General features: G+C 45.7%; 1 protein-coding gene across 1 annotated transcript in view; it reads left to right on the top strand.

The window, feature by feature from the left end:
* SH2D4B (SH2 domain containing 4B) overlaps positions 1-17,274 on the top strand; it is a 574,201-nt gene that overhangs the window by 178,534 nt on the left and 378,393 nt on the right. The window contains exon 2 of the mRNA XM_056529781.1: positions 4,246-4,405. Coding sequence (XP_056385756.1) covers positions 4,246-4,405 — 160 coding nt within the window. The remainder of the gene's footprint in view (positions 1-4,245; positions 4,406-17,274) is intronic.

The following is a 17,274-nucleotide window of genomic DNA, read 5'->3' as shown; positions in this document are numbered from 1 at the left end:
TCACTTAGACCCCAGGGTAATTGAGAATGCTGAGAATACTACCTTCTCACACAATTTCTTTGCTACCCCTCCTAAATGCCCCCCGACAAGTAAAGGGGAGACAGAACCACACAAGATAAAAACAAAAGCAAAAACAATCTCCAAGAAGTACAAGACATAGGGGGGAATTTTATAAGAAAAAAAATGTGTCCACAAAATCCAAATGTGTAAGGAGAAAGGCTGTGTCAGTATTTTTAACATTAAAGGGGTACTCCGCCCCTAGACATCTTATCCCCTATCCAAAGGATAGGAGATAAGATGTCAGATCGCCGCGGTCCCGCTGCTGGGGATCCCCGGGATCCCTGCTGCAGCACCCCGCTATCATTGCAGCACAGAGCGAGTTTGGTCTGTGCGTAATGACGGGCGATACAGGGGATGGAGCAGCGTGGCGTCATGGCTCCGCCCCTCATGGCATCACGGCCCGCCCCCTTAATGCAAGTCTATGGCAGGGGGGCGTGACGACCGCCACGCCCCCTCCCATAGACTTGTATTGAAAGGGGTGGGCCGTGACATCACGAGGGGGCGGAGCTGTGACGTAACAATGCTCCGGCCCCTGTATTGCCCCTCATTACGTGCAGAGCGAACTCGCTCTGTGCTGTAATGATAGTGCAGTGCCGCAGCGGGGATCCCATGGGTCCCCAGCAGCGGGACCGCAGCGATCTGACATCTTATCCCCTATCCTTTGGATAGGGGATAAGATGTCTAGGGGCGGAGTACCCCTTTAATATGCTTTAAGTCTATGAGAAAGTGGTTGTTTTGCACAAAATATGTAAAATATATATATATATATATATATATATATTTATTTTTTTTGCGTCAGAGACGTGTCACTTATTTACACGGCTGTAGAAAATATGTCCTTTTTTACATATTGTGTGCACAGACAACTACTTTCCCATACACTTACATAAAGCACATTAAAGGGGTACTCCGGTGGAAATCTTTTTTATTTTTTATTTATTTTTTATTTTATTTATTTTTTGATCAACTGGTGGCAGAAAGTTAAAACAGATTTGTAAGTTACTTGTATTTAAAAAAAAATCTTACTCCTTCCAGTACTTATTAGCTGCTGAATACTACAGAGGAAATTCTTTTCATTTTGGAACACAGTGCTCTCTGCTGGCATCATGACCACAGTACTCTCTGCTGAAATCTCTGTCCATATTAGGAACTGTCCAGAGCAGCATATGTTTGCTATGGGGATTTTCTCCTACTCTGGACAGTTCCTAAAATGGACAGAGGTGTCAGCAGAGAGCTCTGTGTTCCAAAAAGAAAATACTTTCTGCTGCAGTATTCAGCAGCTAATAAGCACTGGAAGGATTAAGATTTTTTAATAGAAGTAATTTACAAATCTGTTTAACTTTCTGGCACCAGTTGATAAAAAAAAAAAAAAAAAGGTTTCCACCAGAGTACCCCTTTAAACCCCTTAAGGACGCAGGGTTTTTCAGTTTTTGCATTTTCATTTTTTCCTCATCACCTTCTAAAAATCATAACCCTTTCAATTTTGCACATAAAATTCCATTTGATGGCTTATTTTTTGTGCCACAAATTCAATTTTGCAGTGACATTAGTCATTTTACCAAAAAATCCACGGCGAAATGGTAAAAAAATTCACTGTGCGACAAAATTTAAGAAAAAATGCCATTTTGTAATTTTTTGGGGCTTCCGTAGTAAATTTTTCGGTAAAAATGACACCTTATCTTTATTCTGTAGGTCCATACGATTAAAATGATTTCTTCTTTATATAGGTTTGATTTTGTCGTACTTCTGAAAAAAAATCATAACTACATGCAGGAAAATTTATACATAAAAAATTCTAATTTTCTGACCCCCTTCATTTTTCTGCGTACGGGCCGGTATGAGGGCTTATTTTTTACACCGTGATCTGAAGTTTTTATCGGTACCATTTTTGTATTTTTTGATCGCTTTTTATTAATATTTGCACGATATAAAAAGTACCCAAAAAGACACTATTTTGGACTTTGGAATTTTTTTGCGCGTACTCCATTAACCGTGCAGTTTAATTAACAATATATTTTTATAATTCAGACATTTCAGCATGCGGAGATACCACATATGTTTATTTTTATTTACACTGGGTTTTTTTTTTTTTTTATGGAAAAAGGGGTGATTCAAACTTTTATTAGGGAAAGGGTTAAATGACTTTTGTTAATTTTTTTTATATTTTTTTTTGCTGTGTCATAGCTCCCATAGGGGCTATAACAATGCACACACTGATTTTTTACACTGATTCCTGCAAAGCCATAGCTTTACATTGATCAGCGTTATAGGTGGTTGATTGCTCAAGCCTGTATCTCAACCTAGTGCAATCAATCGCCGATTGGATGCGACTGAAACAGGTGAGGGGACCTCCGCTCGCGTGCTAGCTGATCGGGACATTGCGATTTTATCGCGATAGTCCCGTTCAGCCCGACTGAGCTGCTGGGAAGCTTCCACTTTAATTCTAGACGCGTCGATCAACTTTGATCGCTGCGTCTAAAGGGTTAATAGTGCGCGGCACAACGAACAGTGCCGCACGCTATTAGCCCAGGGTCCCGGCTATCATTAGCCGCTGGGACCGACCCGGTATGACGCGGGGTCACCTGTACGCCCTGCGTCCTTAAGAGGTTAATATAAACAATACATAAATTTTGTATGTATATTTGTGCATGAACTGAAATATTGTTCTTCTTCGATTTCTAATATAATGTATTTATGTACAATATTTTTGTGTATATAACAAAAAATATAAGAAAAAAGTACACAATCTTTCTGCGATTTTGCGGATCCATTTTTTGAAATGAAATACACTTAAAATATATATCATAGCCTGTATAGCGTGTGTGTATATATATATATATATATATATATATATATATATATATATATATATATACTTATATATATTTTGTTTTTAAAATTTGTCTATTTTTCCCATTATATACGGTAGCTTATTATACCCAACTATGATTAACATCTGTACCCTCCCATTTGTGACCCCGCCTCCACATAGCCACACCCATGGCTAAAATGGGCTGCTTATTGTAAAATGCCCAGACCTAGTTTTGGTCCCAGTCCGGCCCTGCCCAGTCATATCTGGTCCCCGTATGTGATTAACATGGTGTGAACCCAGCCTTAGAACAGTTGGGAAACTGTTGTGAAAAAATAAAAGTTATTTTATTAACTGCATTCTAATGGTAACCCCTCTTACAGACTTATAAGCTTTCTGCACCTAGTCAAAAGCCCAGGGAGATATGCAATATGTGCTTATATTATTGGAATTATAATATGACAAACAAATTGCAAAAAACTAATATTTTAAAGAAACGGTACATGATAGGTTAAAGGGTACCTCTCATCAGAAAAACTTTTGATATATTATAGATGAATGTATGCAGAATAACTTTACAATTGCATGTTATTAAAAAATATGCTTCTTTCTATTTAATTTTCCACTTCGGAGAAATGACCACTAGGGGTCTCTTTACCAGTCCTGGCAGAAAGCATTTCAGACTCATGCTGGAGTCCTAAACACTATGAGCTGCCAGTCTGCTTTGTTCACAAAGGAGAACACTCAGAGCTGCCAGCCTGCTTTGTTCACAGACCGTTTGGCTGTGAACAAAGCAGGCTGGCAGCTCTGAGTGTTTAGGACTCCAGCATGAGTCAGAAATGCTTGCTGACAGGACTGATCGGGAAAAATACAATAGAAAGAAGCATATTTTTCATTAACATGCAATTGGAAAGTTATTCAACATTCATTAATCTAAAATATATAAAAAGTTTATTTGATGAGAGGTACCCTTTAATTTAAGGGTGAATTGCCATTCATCCAAAAATCTATAAAAAAACACTCAGCATAAGAATAATAAAAAATTTGCTTCTTAGACACTTCTATCAGTGGGGGTTATTAATATATATATATATATATATATATATATATATATATATATATATATATATACAGCACTGAATAATCACATTAATGGTGACATCCGTGAATATATGTCCAGTAAAGATTATTATTATAAAGGGTAAAATATAAAAAATATATAACATAATAAAACATGAATAAATAAAAGACAGACTGGTACAGAGGGAGAGTGGACCCTTCAGATGAGGGCTTGCAATCTACATAGTGAGATAAAAATGGATACATAAAAAAAAATTATCTCTTTTTTTTTCTTTGTATGTTTTTATTCTTTCTAGATAATTCAAAACATATTGAATGGCTAAGAGCTACTGATGGAGAAGTATGGGTTTGGATTATGGGAGAAGCCCAGGGAGATAAGCAGTATGAGCAAATCTGTGAGGAGCTCATGGCAGAGAGAGCCAGATATCAAGCTCAGAAGGAAGCAGAGGAACAATGGTGAGATATTGATTTGATTACATTACCATTTCTATTTAATATAAATCTAAAGTTTATTTTATCAGTTACATATGTGTAATACAACAGTTAGGCCGGGGGCAAACTACAGACTTTCTGAATGTGATTTCGCTTCTGGATTTCGTTCAGAAACTTTGCTGCCCGAGGGTAAAATGCAGGTTAATGTTTTTTTTCGTTAACCTGTGGAATTTTTTGGGCAAAGTTTACATCGGCTCAATGTTCTGGCAGAATCCACGCTGCAGACATTGCTATTTATTGGGACAGCGGAGTAATAGTGCCAACTAATTCAGTAGGTGCTGGCCGCAATTGGACTCTTGGAATTTTTCCGGTCACAGATTATGGAGTGTGAACACGGCTTTACTTGCAAGAATTGCAAAGACTGGTTAAGGGCAAAGGACTGATATACATATATATATATATATATATATATATATATATATATATATATATATCTAAGAAGCAGGGAATGTAACAGGTCTAGGTGCTATGGGGTCAGGTAGAAACATAGAATGTGTCAGAAAGGAACCATTAGGCCCATCTATTCTGCTCAATATTCTGAATACTTTCAATAGTTCCTGGTCTTATCTTAAGTAGGTTATTTTCCCTCTAATTCAATAGTATGTCCTCTTGTTGCAATTTTTCTTTTAACCCGATAACGACCATGGACGAGTATAGACGTCCAGGTTGGCGGCTGTTTCGGCACCTGGATGTCTATACTCGTCCATGCTTCTCGTGGGTGCTGCCCAGTGCACCCACGAGGTCGTAAGTGACCGCGGGCTGTAAGTGTTATGACAGAGGGAGGGAGCTCCCTCTGTCTTCCCTGCAGCGCGATCGCAGGGTGCTATGTGTAATCCCCGGCGGGTGGGGACCTGCCACACTGCCGGGACCGAAGAAAACTTTGGTCCCGGCAGTTTAACCCTTACAGCTGCGGTCGGAAGTGATCGCAAGCTGTAAGAAGTTTTGACAGAGGGAGGGGGCTCCCTCTGTCTCTTTTCTGTAGCACCTCGCAGCAATCGTGGGGTGCTCCTGGTTACCTGGGCAGCCGGGGGTCTTTACAAGGACCCCCAGGTCTGTCCCAGTTATTGCCTGTCAGGACGTGCCAGAGGCACGTCATGATATGCTCCCTGCTAATGTAAAACTAACAGGCATCATATATCTGCTATGCTTTGGAATACTAAGTATTCAAAAGTATAAAAAAAAGTGAAAAAAATATAAAATAAATTTAAAGTGTAAAAACAATGGGGTTTATTTACTAACGTGATCCAGACTCTTTTTTTTTATCAGATTTTGCGCCCAAATTGTGTCGCACGTCCATTTCGACACAATTTGCGACCCAAAAAACAAAAGCCTCCATTTTACAAGAAAAACCCGAAAAGGGGGCGTGGTCACTGGATAAAGTGGGCGTGGTCCAAACAAAAGGGGCGTGACCCTGACAGTTTTGGAAAATCCCAACATATTTACTAAGGTTTCCACCAAAAAAGTGGTGTATTTGAGCTAAGAAAAACCCGACAGATCAGAACAGTTGTAAAAAAAGCAAAATGTAGGGAAAAGTGCAAAATGTAGGGAAACTTTAGTAAATACCTTGGGAAAATACCAGTGGGAAATCAAAACCCACAAAGAAACCTACACTCCACTCTTAGTAAATAAACCCCAATAAGTATAAAAAATGTGTAAAAAAAAAGTAAAAAAATTAAATAAAAATACATTAAATATAATGAAAAATAAAAATGTATAATGTGTAGGATCACACGACGCACTTCCACAGCATATTACGTGCTGCAGATGCCCGCCAACAGTCACAATAATGAGCTCCCTGCTGAGGCTTGGTAGCTTTGTGTGTCCACTCATAGCGGTGGATTTCCCACTGGCAGTCATGCGCGGACACACTGAGCTACCCAGCCACAGCAGTGATCTCCCCCTTGTGACTGCTGGGGGGCATCCAAGGTGTGAAATATGCTGCGGTCCAAGGTCCAAGGCCTGAGGCACCAGGGAGGCAAGTAGTTCCTGAAAGACACAGAATGATTCTAGAGCAGTAATTCTCAGTACCCCAGAGGGTTTTATAACCCCTTACATGTAAAGATCAATGTTGACATTTGCATTAAGCATGTATTTAGCTACTGCTAAACTTCACAAATTTATAGGCCCAAGGCCAGAAGCATCAGTTTCCCCCATATTAGGAGCATAGTTGTCCCCCAGATTAGGCAGCATAGTTGTCCCCTAGATTAGGAGCATACTGTTATGTCGAGCGCTCCGGGTCCCTGCTCCTCCCCGGAGCGCTCACAGCGTTCTCCTCTCTGCAGCGCCCCGGTCAGACCCGCTGACCGGGAGCGCTGCACTGACACTGACGACGGGGATGCGATTCGCATAGCGGGACGCGCCCGCTCGCGAATCGCATCCCAAGCCACTTACCTGTCCCGGTCCCCGGCTGTTACGTTCTGGCGCGCGTGGCTCCGCTCTCTAGGGCGCGCGCGTGGCTCCGCTCTCTAGGTCGCGCGCGTGGCTCCGCTCTCTAGGGCGCGCGCGTGCCAGCTCTCTAAGCTTTAAAGGGCCAGTGCACCAATGATTGGTGCCGGGCCCAATCAGTCTAATTAGCTTCCACCTGCTCCCTGCTCATATAACCTCACTCCCCCTTCCCAGCATTGCCGGATCTTGTTGCCTTGTGCCAGAGAAAGCGTTTTGTGTATGTCCCAAGCCTGTGTTCCAGACCTTCTGCTGTTGCCCCAGACTACGACCCTTGCTGCCTGCCCTGACCTTCTGCTACATCCGACCTTGCTCTTGCCTTGTTCTTTTGTACCGCACCTGTCTCAGCAGTCAGAGAGGTTGAGCCGTTACCGGTGGGTACGACCTGGTTGCTACCGCTGCAGCAAGACCATCCCGCTTTGCGGTGGGCTCTGGTGAATACCAGTAGCAACTTAGAACCGGTCCACCGGTACGGTCCACGCCAATCCCTCTCTGACACAGAGGATCCACCTCCAGCCTGCCGAATCCTGTTAGTAAATCCGGTCATGGATCCCGCTGAGGTGCCGCTGCCAAGTCTTGCTGACCTACCCACGGTGGTCGCCCAGCAATCCCAACAAATCGCCCAACAAGGACAGCAGCTGTCGCAGTTGACCACCATGCTACAGCAACTTCTGCCACTGCTACAGCAGCAACCATCTCCTCCACCAGCTCCTGCACCTCCTCCGCAGCGAGTGGCCGCTCCTAGCCTCCGCTTGTCTCTGCCGGACAAATTTGATGGGGACTCTAATCTCTGCCGTGGTTTCCGGTCTCAATGTTCCCTACATTTGGAGATGTTGTCGGACCAATTTCCTATAGAACGGTCTAAGGTGGCTTTCGTACTTAGTCTTCTGTCTGGAAAGGCCTTGTCTTGGGCCACACCGCTCTGGGACCGCAATGATCCTGCCACAGCCACAGTCCAGTCCTTCTTTGCTGAAGTCCGTAGTGTCTTCGAGGAGCCAGCCCGGGCCTCCTCTGCCGAGACTGCTTTGCTGAACCTAGTCCAAGGAACTTCTTCCGTAGGCGAATACGCCATCCAGTTTCGTACCCTTGCCTCAGAGCTAGCCTGGAACAATGAGGCCCTCTGCGCGACCTTCAAGAAAGGCTCATCCAGCAACATCAAAGATGTACTGGCCGCACGAGAAATTCCAGCTAACCTGTCAGAACTTATCCTTTTGTCCACCCGCATCGACAAGCGTTTTTCTGAAAGACACCAGGAGCTCTGCCAGGAAAAGGACCTTTATCTCTGGGCACCTCTCTCCCAGTATCCTTTGCAATCTACCCCTGTGCCTCCCGCCGAGGAGGCTATGCAAGTGGATCGGTCTCGCCTGACCCATGAAGAGAGGTCTCGTCGCAGAGGTAAAAACTTATGCCTGTACTGCGCTAGTACTGAACATTTCCTAGTGGACTGCCCTATTCGTCCTCCGCGTCTGGGAAATGCACGCACCCTGTTCAAATGGGAGTGGCGTCCCTTGGTGTGAATTCTGCTTCTCCACGTCTCACTGTGCCCGTGCGGATTGCTCCTTCTGCCAACTCCTCCTTCTCAGCTGTGGCCTTCTTGGACTCTGGTTCTGCTGGAAATTTTATTCTGGCCTCTTTTGTTAATAGGTTCTGCATCCCAGTGACCCGTCTCATCAAGCCACTCTAAATTTCTTCGGTCAGCGGAGTAAAACTGGACTGCACTGTGCGTTACCGCACAGAACCCCTGCTTATGAGCATTGAACTGCATCACGAGAAAATTGAATTTTTTGTTCTGCCCAACTGCACCTCTGAAGTCCTCCTTGGTCTGCCATGGCTCCAACGTCATTCTCCCACCCTTGACTGGACCACCGGGGAGATCAAGAATTGGGGTCCTGATTGTCACAAACGATGCCTCACATCTGCTCCTCATAGCCCCCTTCCTGGTAACACTCTGCCCCGTGACAAGCTTCACCCTCTGCCCCCCCCCCCCATTCCCACTTCTTCTGGATTGCCTGCCGCTGATGTAGCTTCCCAGGACTTCTCTTTTTTCCGGAAGGAAACTCAAGAGTCGCCCCCTATGTTCTCGTCTCACTTGAAGGGACAAGGAGACAAAAAGAGGGGGAGACCTAAGGGGGGGTACTATTAATCCGAGCACTCCAGGTCCCTGCTCCTCCCCGGAGCGCTCATGTTCTGGCGCGCGCGGCTCTGCTCTCTAGGACGCGCGCGCGCCAGCTCTCTAAGATTTAAAGGGCCAGTGCACCAATGATTGGTGCCTGGCCCAATCAGTCTAATTAGCTTCCACCTGCTCCCTGCTCATATAAACTCACTTCCCCTTCCCAGAATTGCCGGATCTTGTTGCCTTGTGCCAGAGAAAGCGTTTTGTGTATGTCCCAAGCCTGTGTTCCAGACCAACTGTTGCCCCTGACTACCACCCTTGCTGCCTGCCCTGACCTTCTGCTACGTCCGACCTTGCTCTTGCCTTGTCCTTTTGTACCGCGCCTGTCTCAGCAGTCAGAGAGGTTGGGCCGTTACCGGTGGATACGACCTGGTTGCTACTGCCGCAGCAAGACTATCCCGCTTTGCGGCGGGCTCTGGTGAATACCAGTGGCAACTTAGAACCGGTCCAGCCTGCCGAATCCTGACACATACTTGTACCCCAGATTAGGCAGCATAGATGTCCCCCAGATTAGGCAGCATAGATGTGCCCCAGATTAGGCAGCATAGATGTGCCCCAGATTAGGCAGCATAGATGTGCCCCAGATTAGGCAGCATATATGTCCCCCAGATTAGGAGCATGCTTGTCCCCCAGATTAGGCAGCATAGATGTCCCCAAGATTAGGCAGCATAGTTGTCCCCCAGTCAGCGCGGGCCGGTCAGAGCCAATCAAAGGGCAGTATATGGCAAGCGGGCCATACAATACCCATGTCTGCCCCAGAGGGTTTCATAACCAACCATAATTGAGAAATTTTTGTTTTAGGAGCATGGTCAATCTACTCCAAGCCATCTGGCATTGGTGGCTGGAAATCCTGGCTGATCCATCCCTGATCCATCTTGACAAACGTTAGTCTCTCCACATTTTTAGTGGACAGACGAGTTCGCCTTGGGGTGACTATGACCCCAGCCGCACTAAACACCCGTTCTGATGGCACACTACTGGACAGGCAGGACAGCTTTTCCAGGGCAAACTCTGCTAGTTGTGGCCATAAATCAAGTTTGGCTGCCCAGAAGTCCAGCGGATCTTCAATGGTTGTTGGCATGTCCATGTCAAGGTATGCCACCACCTGCTGGTTCAGGTCCTGCTCCATGTCTACCTGCTGCTGATGAGTTGCTTCACTATGCAGGTGAAGAAAGCTACACATCAGCGACTGTAGACTCAGGCTGCTGCTGATTGAGCTGGTACTGCTCCTGCCAACCCTCCCCTCCCCAGCAGCCATGGCAGTGGAAGGTGAGCGCAGAGAGCCCCCCGAGTTAGTGGATGGACCATGTGGCCAATAGGCATCAGCCAACTGACTACGTAGAAACTCTCTGTAGTAGGTCAGTTTGTCCTCCCTCTCAGTGGGTGTAAAAAAGGCCCCCATTTTGGGACGGTGGCGAGGGTTTAATAAGGTGGAGATCCAGAAGTCATCGCGCTGACGAATTTTGAGCATGCATCGTGCCATTTGCGCCAGTGACTCGGAGGGACTACCTGCCTCCATCTCCACTGCATACTGCCACGGTGTGTCTGGTTCCTCTGTCTCAACTTCCTCATAACCCTCCAGCTCCTCTGGCTGCTCCTGCTCCTCCTCTTCTGTCCGAAGACTAGAAACACCGGCCATCTCATCCAACCTAAACTGTGCTCCGCTCTGCCCCTAATCATCCTCCTCCTCCAGTTCAGCCCCCATAAGGCCCATGTAGCCCTGAGATGTAGGCGTAACGTCTCCATTGTCGTGACCAGCCATGGTTTCAATTATTTGTTGTAGGAAATGTAGGAGTGGAATTACGGCGTTCATGGCGTAATCCAGGCAACTCACAAATAATGTGGCTTCCTCAAAGGGCCTCAGCAAGCGGCAGGTGTCACGTATGAGCTGCCACTGGTTCACATTGAAGTTACACAGGGGAGTACTCCTATCTGCTTGGATCATCAAGAAATCGGTGATGGCTTTTCCACCGAGATTTGGCCGTGCAGTGGAGGCCGAGGACACGGAGGCTGAGGAGGCGGCGTTGCACACTGTAAAAGGACCAACTGCCTGTGAGCGAGAGCGTGGAGGAGGAAGCGGTGTGACCTGTCCAAGTTGCTGTTGTGGCTGTGCAGGAGCCACATTTACCCAGTGAGCCGTAAAAGACAAGTATTGTCCCTGCCCGTAGTTACAGCTCCACACGTCGGCGCTGCCGTGCACTTTTGAACACACCGACAGGCTCAAGGACTGGCCCACCTTCTCTTGTACAAACTTATGCAGGGCTAGTACTGCCTTCTTCTCAAAGAAATGACGGCTTGGGACTCTCCACCTCTGCTCTGCACAAGCCATTAATTCTCTGAAAGGTGCAGAGTCCACCACTTGAAAAGGGAGGGACTGCAACACCAGCAACTTGGACAGGAGCACATTCAACTTCTGCGCCATTGGATGAGTGGGCGCATATTGTTGTCTCTTGGACATGGCTTCGCCGATGGATTGTTGGCGGAATGGCTGACTAAAAGCGGGAGAAGCAGGAGCGACAGAAGGAGGGTTTGACACACAGCTCCCTTCGGCTGAGGTGGTGGAGCCTTTGCTGGATGACGGAAGGAGTGGACGGCCACTGGGTGATGCAGCAGGCTGGACCACTACATCGGAGCCACGGTTCTCCCAGGCCGCTTTATGGTGGCGAAGCATGTGTTGACACAGGGCCGTGGTGCAGACATTGGGACCCTGGCCACGCTTCACCTTCTGCCGACAGATCTTGCATGTGGCTATGTGAACCTCCTCCGGATGCCTTATGAAAAACTTCCACACTGCCGAGTAGCTGATTTTCCAACCCGCAGTCCGCACTAATGGACTGCTACTGGCGCCGTCTCCAGAAACCCCTGTTCCACTACCTCCCGGAAAGGTAGGCTGCCGCGAATCAGGTGGTCTCCCCCGGGCACGTTTGGCTCCTGAATTTCCACTACTGCCACCAAGCTGACTGCCAACCGTGCTACCGCCTTGCTGCCTCAAGGGCAAACTGCAACTCTCTTCTCCTGATGATGATGAAGCCCCTTCTGCACCCGGCTTCCATTTGCGATCGGCTTCATCATCATCAACAGTTGTGTGCACGTCACTGATGTCCTCCTCAGGTTCCCCAACAGTGTCTGCTTAAGGACCCTGAACACTTGCAACACAGCCTCCCACGTCACTCTCCGCATCACTACTTGGCCGCCTAGCGGAGCAAGCAGCGCATGTCTCCTCCCCTTCTTGGCTGTCCAGTAGCTGCTGACTGTGCTCTATTAGATCGTCCTCAGTAAATAGTGGAGCTGAACCCACAGCATAAGATACTTCTTTAGGAGAGGGAACAGCATAGGACAAAGGCAATGGGAGGACAGGGACTGCTCCCGGGCCATGCCAACTAAGGGTTGTGTCTGAGGAACCCACCGACTGTTGACTCGGGGTGTCAGATGTCACTTGTGATGATGTGGATGAGCGTATTAACCAATCCACGACAGCAGATGGGTTGCTGGTGGAGACACGACCGCTGGCTGATAAAGGGAGCTCAGGCCTCTCACTGCGACTCCTGCTGCCACTCGCCCCAAGTCTGCTGCCAACTCTGCCTGAAGTATTTAGGCCTCTGCCACTCCTCTGTGCACTTCCTGGCACTTCTCTGCCTGACATACTTAGTGCGTTTATGAGGGTATTACAATACGCTACACTACTAATCTAGAACAGTAGCAGGTGATTACTTACAGCTGTCCTTGAACAGTATGTAGGCCCTTGACAGATTAACAGGTACTAGATGGTACAATACTATGGTTTGGACTTTGACGGTATGGAGCACCTTGACACCTTACCAGGTACTAAATGGTACAATACTTGGATGTACCTATGCGCTATGCACTGATGAGGGCAGTAATATGCCTAACTATACGCAGAAAAAAACTATTTAAAAAAAGAAAAAAACAGCCAGTGAATAGTATTGTTTGGACTTGCACAGTATGTAGCCAGCCCCTTGACAGATTAACAGGTACAAAATGGTACAATACTTGGATGTACCTATGTGGTATGCACTGATGAGGGCAGTAATATGCCTAACTATTAGCAGAAAAAACTCTGTATTTTTTAAAAACACCAGCCGGTGGATACTATGGTATGGACTTTGACGGTATGGAGCACCTTGACAGCTTAACAGGTACTAAATGGTACAATACTTGGATGTACCTATGTGGTATGCACTGATGAGGGCAGTAATATGCCTAACTATTAGCTGAAAAAACTCTGTATTTTTGAAAAACACCAGCCGGTGGATACTATGGCATGGACTTTGACGGTATGGAGCACCTTGACAGCTTAACAGGTACTAAATGGTACAATACTTGCATGTACCTATGCGGTATGCACTGATGAGGGCAGTTATATGTGCTATACGCAGAAAAAACTATAAAAAAATAAAAAAAACAGCCAGTGAATAGTATTGTTTGGACTTACACAGTATGTAGCCGGCCCCTTGACAGATGAACAGGTACAAATGGAGCAAATGCACTACAGTCCACTGAACAATCACATATTTCTGAACAGCAGCAGGACCCAACAGTGCAGCACCACAAAAGAAAAAAAAAATCCAAGGATTAAACCCTAAATTGCACTCTGTCACACAATTCTGAGCAGCAGAAGATTTGTGGAGCAAATAAAAATAAACTCAATTTGGCTGAAAAATGAGGAGAAAAGATGCTTCAGAAAGCTCAGGCAGCTTGTAGATCTGTATGAGGCAGCTGACAGCTATCTGCCCCTCTCTGCTGCAATGCTCAATAACGTGAATAGGAGGTTTAGCTATCAATGATCCTTCTCAGAGTAACAGCACAGCACTCTGCACGCCTGCCTTTCCCTAATGCTGATGTGACTAGCAGTTGCAGTGTAACGCTGTGGTATGAGCTATTCACACACACGCAGTCCCGTCCTCTCTATCTGACTGCAGAGATCAAATGAAGAGAGGCAAGATGGCCGCCGATTATATAGGGCCTGTGACATCACAGGGGTCAGTGAACACTGATAGGCTGCATCTCACATGTGATTCAGGGTCAGCCCGCCTACCTTCATTCCCGCCCTCCCATAATCCCCTGCCCCATGTACTGACAAGTGGATCCACCATCTTAGCCTGGAATGCTGTAAAATGGAGTTTAATGAAGCGATTTGTGCGATAGAATTGCGGCGATATTCGCATTCGTTGCAAATCAAATTTTTCATGAAATTCGTAACGAATTCGGGTTCGTCAACTTCGATTCGCTCATCTCTAATGGTAATATATATGGTGATAATATTCATCCTTGTAAACTGGTGTAAGGCTATGTTCATACAGCCAAATTTCTGCACAGAACTGTGCATGAGAATTCCTGCAGCAGAAATTCTAAAAGTTAATATTCCTCCTTATATACTGGTATTATAGGTAATATTGGTCTCAGTATACAGGATTTGATCAGGAACAGTATGATGGTAATATGTATGGTGATAATATTTATCCTTGGATACTGGTATTATTGGTAACATTGGTCTCAGTACACAGCATTTGGTCAGTAACAGTATAAAGGGAATATGTATGCTGATAATATTCCTCCTTGTAAAGAGGTATTATTGGTAATATTGGTCAGTATACAGGATTTGGTCAGTAACAGTATGATGTTAATATGTATGATGATAATATTCGTACCTATATACCGTGTTGTTTGGTAACTATTTTATTTAGAGGTACATGGTTTTTTGCAGCACTACCTAGCCAACATATGCAGTTGTGGTGACAGCACCTCCATCCTGATCAGGGTCCATCCAGATAGAAAAAAAATGCCAATGGTGCAGCACTCCAATAAACAAAAAGTAAATGTATTTACTCCTCTCTTGATACAGCAATGTTTCTGCTCCTATGGAGCCTCTTTCAAGCTTAGTAATACACAAATCTTAAGGCTAGGTTGAGGCTACGGAATTTCCGCCTGCAATTCCTCTTTGAAATTGCAGGCGGAAATTCCGCTTGTTAAATGTATAGTGTAGTGAATGGGTTTCCGATCACAAATTCACACTTCGGAATTTGTGAAACGGAATTTGTGAACGGAAAATCCGCTTGGAAATTTCCGCCTGAAGAATGGGGTTGCTCTTTCTTCAGGCGGAAATACTCGCGGAACACATTGCAGTCTATTGGAGACTGCAGTGTCTTCAGTCAGCGCTGGCCGCACTCGGAATCTCCTGGCGGAAATTTTCTGCCCGGAGATTCAGTAGTCTGAACTTAGCCTTAGGGGTATATACCCATCAAAGTGCAATTATGACAAATTAAATGGGCACTGTCATGAAATTTTTTTTTTGATATGTTTTAGTACCTAAGTACTACCACACATCTCTAATATACTTTTATTAAAAAAAAATGCTTTTAAAACATTTTAAAAGCAATTTGAAATTCGGCCACTAGGGGGCACTCTTCTAGTGGCCGAATGTAGTGCGGAGTGACGGCACTGCAAAATTCCGACTGATTCCGGCAGGGCATCAGTCGAAATTTTGCGCAGGCGCAGTAGCAGCCAGGGCTGCGCATCGGCTTCCCGCACTCACCGACGGCCCTGCTGCAAGGTGTGGGGGGCGCAGTGGGGGCTGCTCCTGCAAGGTACGGGGGGTGCGGGGGGCACCGCTGCAAGGTGCGGGGGAACGCTGCTGCAAGGTGTGGGGGGGGGATGGGGGGGCGCAGCTGCAAGGTGCGGGGGGGATGGGGGCGCTGCTGCAAGGTGCGGGGGGGATGGGGGCCCTGCTGCAAGGTACGGGGGGGGGGGCGCTGCTGCAAGGTACAGGGGGCGCGGGGGTGTTTGGGTGTTACTCACCGAGCGGCAGGTAGAGGCTCCAATAGTGCTACTGTGCATATACTGTGTTAAAATTATGCCTGAACCATGACTCCAAGTTCTTCATAACAAATATCATTAATTATCCAACATACATATCAAAATACTACCCAATTACATACATGATTACAGCAATGTACTAAATCAAAGGAGAAGTAACGCTCACCCGCTCGGTATCGCCGACATGGCGCTGCTAGCATGGTGTAAATTCCACTACACCTGCAAACTTCAATGGAATAAACCACATGATCATGGCAAGTCACGTGACCAGCAACACCACGCGCATGCAATCTCGTGAACTGATCACAAGAGCGAGATGGGAAAGCACGGAGGCCGTGACTATGTAACATCCATGCGATCACATGACCCATCACTTGGCAACAGATGACGCTAACGAGTTGTCAGCCATCGCTGGGGGAGGGATCGTCTAACTCATTTGGACATTAACCCCTTAAGGACTCAGGGTTTTTCCATTTTTGCACTTTCTTTTTTCCTCCTTACCTTTTAAAAATCATAACCCTTTCAATTTTCCACCTAAAAATCATGGCTTATTTTTTGCGTCGCCAATTCTACTTTGCAGTGACATTAGTCATTTTACCCAAAAATGCACGGCGAAACGGAAAAAAAAAATCATTGTGCGACAAAATCGAAAAAAAAACGCCATTTTGTAACTTTTGGGGGCTTCCGTTTCTACGCAGTGCATATTTTTGTAAAAATTACACCTTATCATTATTCTGTAGGTCCATACGGTTAAAATGATACCCAACTTATATAGGTTTGATTTTGTCGCACTTCTGGAAAAAATCATAACTACATGCAGGAAAATTTATAAGTTTAAAAATGTAACATAGTTACATAGTTACATAGTTAGTACGGTCGAAAAAAGACATATGTCCATCAAGTTCAACCAGGGAATTAAGGGGTAGGGGTGTGGCGCGATATTGGGGAAGGGATGGGATTTTATATTTCTTCATAAGCATTAATGTTATTTTGTTCCGTAAATGTATCTAATCCTGTTTTAAAGCTGTTAATTGTTCCTGCTGTGACCAGTTCCTGAGGTAGACCGTTCCATAAATTCACAGTCCTCACGGTAAAGAAGGCGTGTCGCCCCTTGAGACTAAACTTTTTCTTCTCCAGACGGAGGGAGTGCCCCCTCGTCCTTTGGGGGGGTTTAACAGTTTTTCTCCATATTTTTTGTATGGGCCATTAATATACTTATATACGTTTATCATATCCCCCCTTAAACGTCTCTTCTCAAGACTAAACAATTGTAACTCCTTTAATCACTCCTCATAGCTAAGATGTTCCATGCCCCATCTTCTGACCCGTGATCTGAAGTTTTTATCGGTATGATTTTTGTTTTGATCGGACTTTTTGATCACTT

Source organism: Hyla sarda, chromosome 7 (genome assembly GCF_029499605.1).
Source record: "Hyla sarda isolate aHylSar1 chromosome 7, aHylSar1.hap1, whole genome shotgun sequence".
Taxonomy (NCBI): Eukaryota; Metazoa; Chordata; class Amphibia; order Anura; family Hylidae; genus Hyla; species Hyla sarda.
The sequence above is the reverse complement of the archived record's forward strand: the minus strand, read 5'-3'. Positions and strand labels throughout refer to the sequence as shown.